The 2,500-nt window shown below is 41.7% G+C and overlaps 1 protein-coding gene across 1 annotated transcript in view; it reads left to right on the forward strand.

Annotated features, from left to right (window-relative positions):
- LOC311326076 (golgin subfamily A member 7-like) overlaps nucleotides 1-2,500 on the forward strand; it is a gene marked incomplete at both ends in the record, with an annotated part of 37,004 nt that overhangs the window by 7,286 nt on the left and 27,218 nt on the right. The window contains 2 exons of the mRNA XM_084458916.1: nucleotides 886-945; nucleotides 2,037-2,108. Of these exons, the coding sequence (XP_084315042.1) occupies nucleotides 886-945; nucleotides 2,037-2,108 (132 nt within the window). The remainder of the gene's footprint in view (nucleotides 1-885; nucleotides 946-2,036; nucleotides 2,109-2,500) is intronic.

Here is a 2,500-nt window from a genome sequence, read left to right on the forward strand (position 1 = left end):
GTGGCATTTATGGTGAAAATAATGAATGCATGATAAATATGGCTATTTAATAAGCTACTCCTCTGCCAAGGTTATCATACAAATAAATAATGTATATATATATATATATATATATATATATATATATATATAAATATATGAATAAGAAAATAGCAAGTAGAATTTGCCCACCCATTTGATACCCAAAAGTGGCCTGGTTCATGGGCTTTATAGACCAAATAGGAGTAGAGGCTCTTAAGTGATGCTGATGGGTTAGGGATAGGGTTAGGGTTCTATAAGATGTGTTGTCTCTTCTCCCATAGGGACCCAACCACTCTGGTTCATCTCATACTTCCCCTCTCCATCCACCCAACAGCGTGTTCATCAGGGCAGAAGACCCCAGTGAGATGGGACTGCTCAGCTGACAGTCCCTCTTGTATTTTTAATAATGCTTTTATTGAATGTACCGAAATAAATATATACATCGTACATTAATGTTTAACCTTTTTTCCTTTTTTTCTAAACATAAACACCTCATCACAAATTGTATCAGATTAAGTCTGGAGCCAGATGTGCTGTCATTCACTCCCCTCTTGTATTTGACAATATTTAGGGGCCAGGCAGCCTCAGCTGCTCGGCCCTATTGTATTTCCCAATATTCTTCTTCTTCTTCTTCTTCTTCTTCTTCTTCTTTTTTTTAAGTAAAGTTAACTAACAGTGCAGTGTAATTTCACTTAAATATTCAGTAGGTTACCTTTGTTGCCATCAAAAATGAGATGAGTGCAATTTTGGTCCAAATATAGTTTATTAGAGTTCAGTGAATTTGTATCCAGCAGCTATGCACTCTTGCTATAGCTAGCTAGCATAATGTTACATGCTAATCACGTGTGCCCTCGTCATGCACAGATGCAGCTTCAGAATCAGGACTCCTTCCCTCAACCCACCTCCCAGTTGAAGGAGAAGGAGGTGAGAACTAGGGGTTTGGGGTTAATAAACAGATTTTGATCATTTTAATTACCATGTATTACCATGCAAGCACTGAATACAACTCTAGCTAATATTCACATTTAGTCAATCTAGTTGACCACTAAAATAAGGTTGTTAGCTAGCTAGATAACATTTAAGATAGCTAATCTGGTGTAATTAATTTATACCTTTGTCCTTGTGTTGTTCAAATCTTGATTTAATTTAATAAGTTAAAGAATGTTGAGTTTTTCTTTCAATGGATTGTTGATTCCTGTATTTACTGTCATTTTCAATTAAATTTACAAAAGATAGCCATCAGTGGATTTCTTGCAGTGCATCAATAGTTCATCAACTTTGACTGGGTTTTCTGGGTTGATGGGTGGTGTAGGTGGGGGGGGTGGGGGGGGCCCAAAATGATATTCTTCATGGGGCCCAGAATCTCTAGCGGCGCCCCTGCGTTCATCCTTTCACTCCAATCGTTTTATCCCTCACCTTTGTCCAGAAACAGAAGAGCTGTAGGTCCGCTAGCCTTGTGTTATCTGGGTTTATCCCTTACCTTTGTCCAGAAACAGAAGTTGAACCAATTGCAGCAAAATAGCTAACGTTACAGGAATCATCAGTTTAACTGCTTTAGCCACTAACCGCTACCATTAATGTTATGGAAGCTGCTGCTAGTTGTTGTGAGCTCATGAGCTAACTGGCTATCCCACTCTTATTGTGCTGGATTAGCATTGGAAGCATTGGAACTGATGTGTTCAGGCGACAAGACCTATCTTAATCTATCAGACATTATTTCATGTCATTTCAATTCACAGCTATTTCAGTGGCGTGACTAGCTTCCGTCCTACCAGTCCTGAACAGAAACAAGCCAGCCACGCACATAAGCCAGGCTTGACCTGGCCTGGTTTATCTATAGTCTTACCCTACTGTACCTTTGAAAATTTCTCCCTGAATGAATGCATAATTATAAAGTCTTAATTTCCCATCAGCTCTCCTACACACACACACACACACACACACACACACACGCACGCACGCACGCATGCACGCACGCACGCTAATGCGTTGCGCCCTCCCGCGAGCTCGAGCAGAACCGGTTTGAGCTCGGGACAGATCCTGCACGGGACAGATCTGCACCGTCTGAGGGCAACATGGCGACAGAGGTAAGACATCCCGCATATACTTAGCCCTTTTACTTGGTGAAAACACCGGGTGCTAATGTATCTGGTTTTACTGTGAGATAGATGCAGTGAGAGAGATTCTTTCAGCGTGCCTGATAAAACGTCCTTCCTCTTCGCTGTGCTGATGTTGGTTTAAATCAACCGAAGAACAAGCTGTGAAAATAAGTCAACCTCGTTTCTCATCCAGGGTGGGATGCTTATTCTAACGCATCAGAGACGTTCCCCAGTCTGACGGCTGCAGGCTGCTGTGAGCGCAGAGAGCAAGAAGCGCTTTGGCTGCAATATGACACCTTGTGGGATATTCATTGACACTGCTTCATGAGAGAAGTGGACGGAGCTCTGAAGCTCGTCTTCATGTCTTCAAGGACGCATTC

This window comes from Borostomias antarcticus, assembly GCF_949987555.1.
Source record: "Borostomias antarcticus genome assembly, chromosome: 25".
Classification (NCBI taxonomy): Eukaryota; Metazoa; Chordata; class Actinopteri; order Stomiiformes; family Stomiidae; genus Borostomias; species Borostomias antarcticus.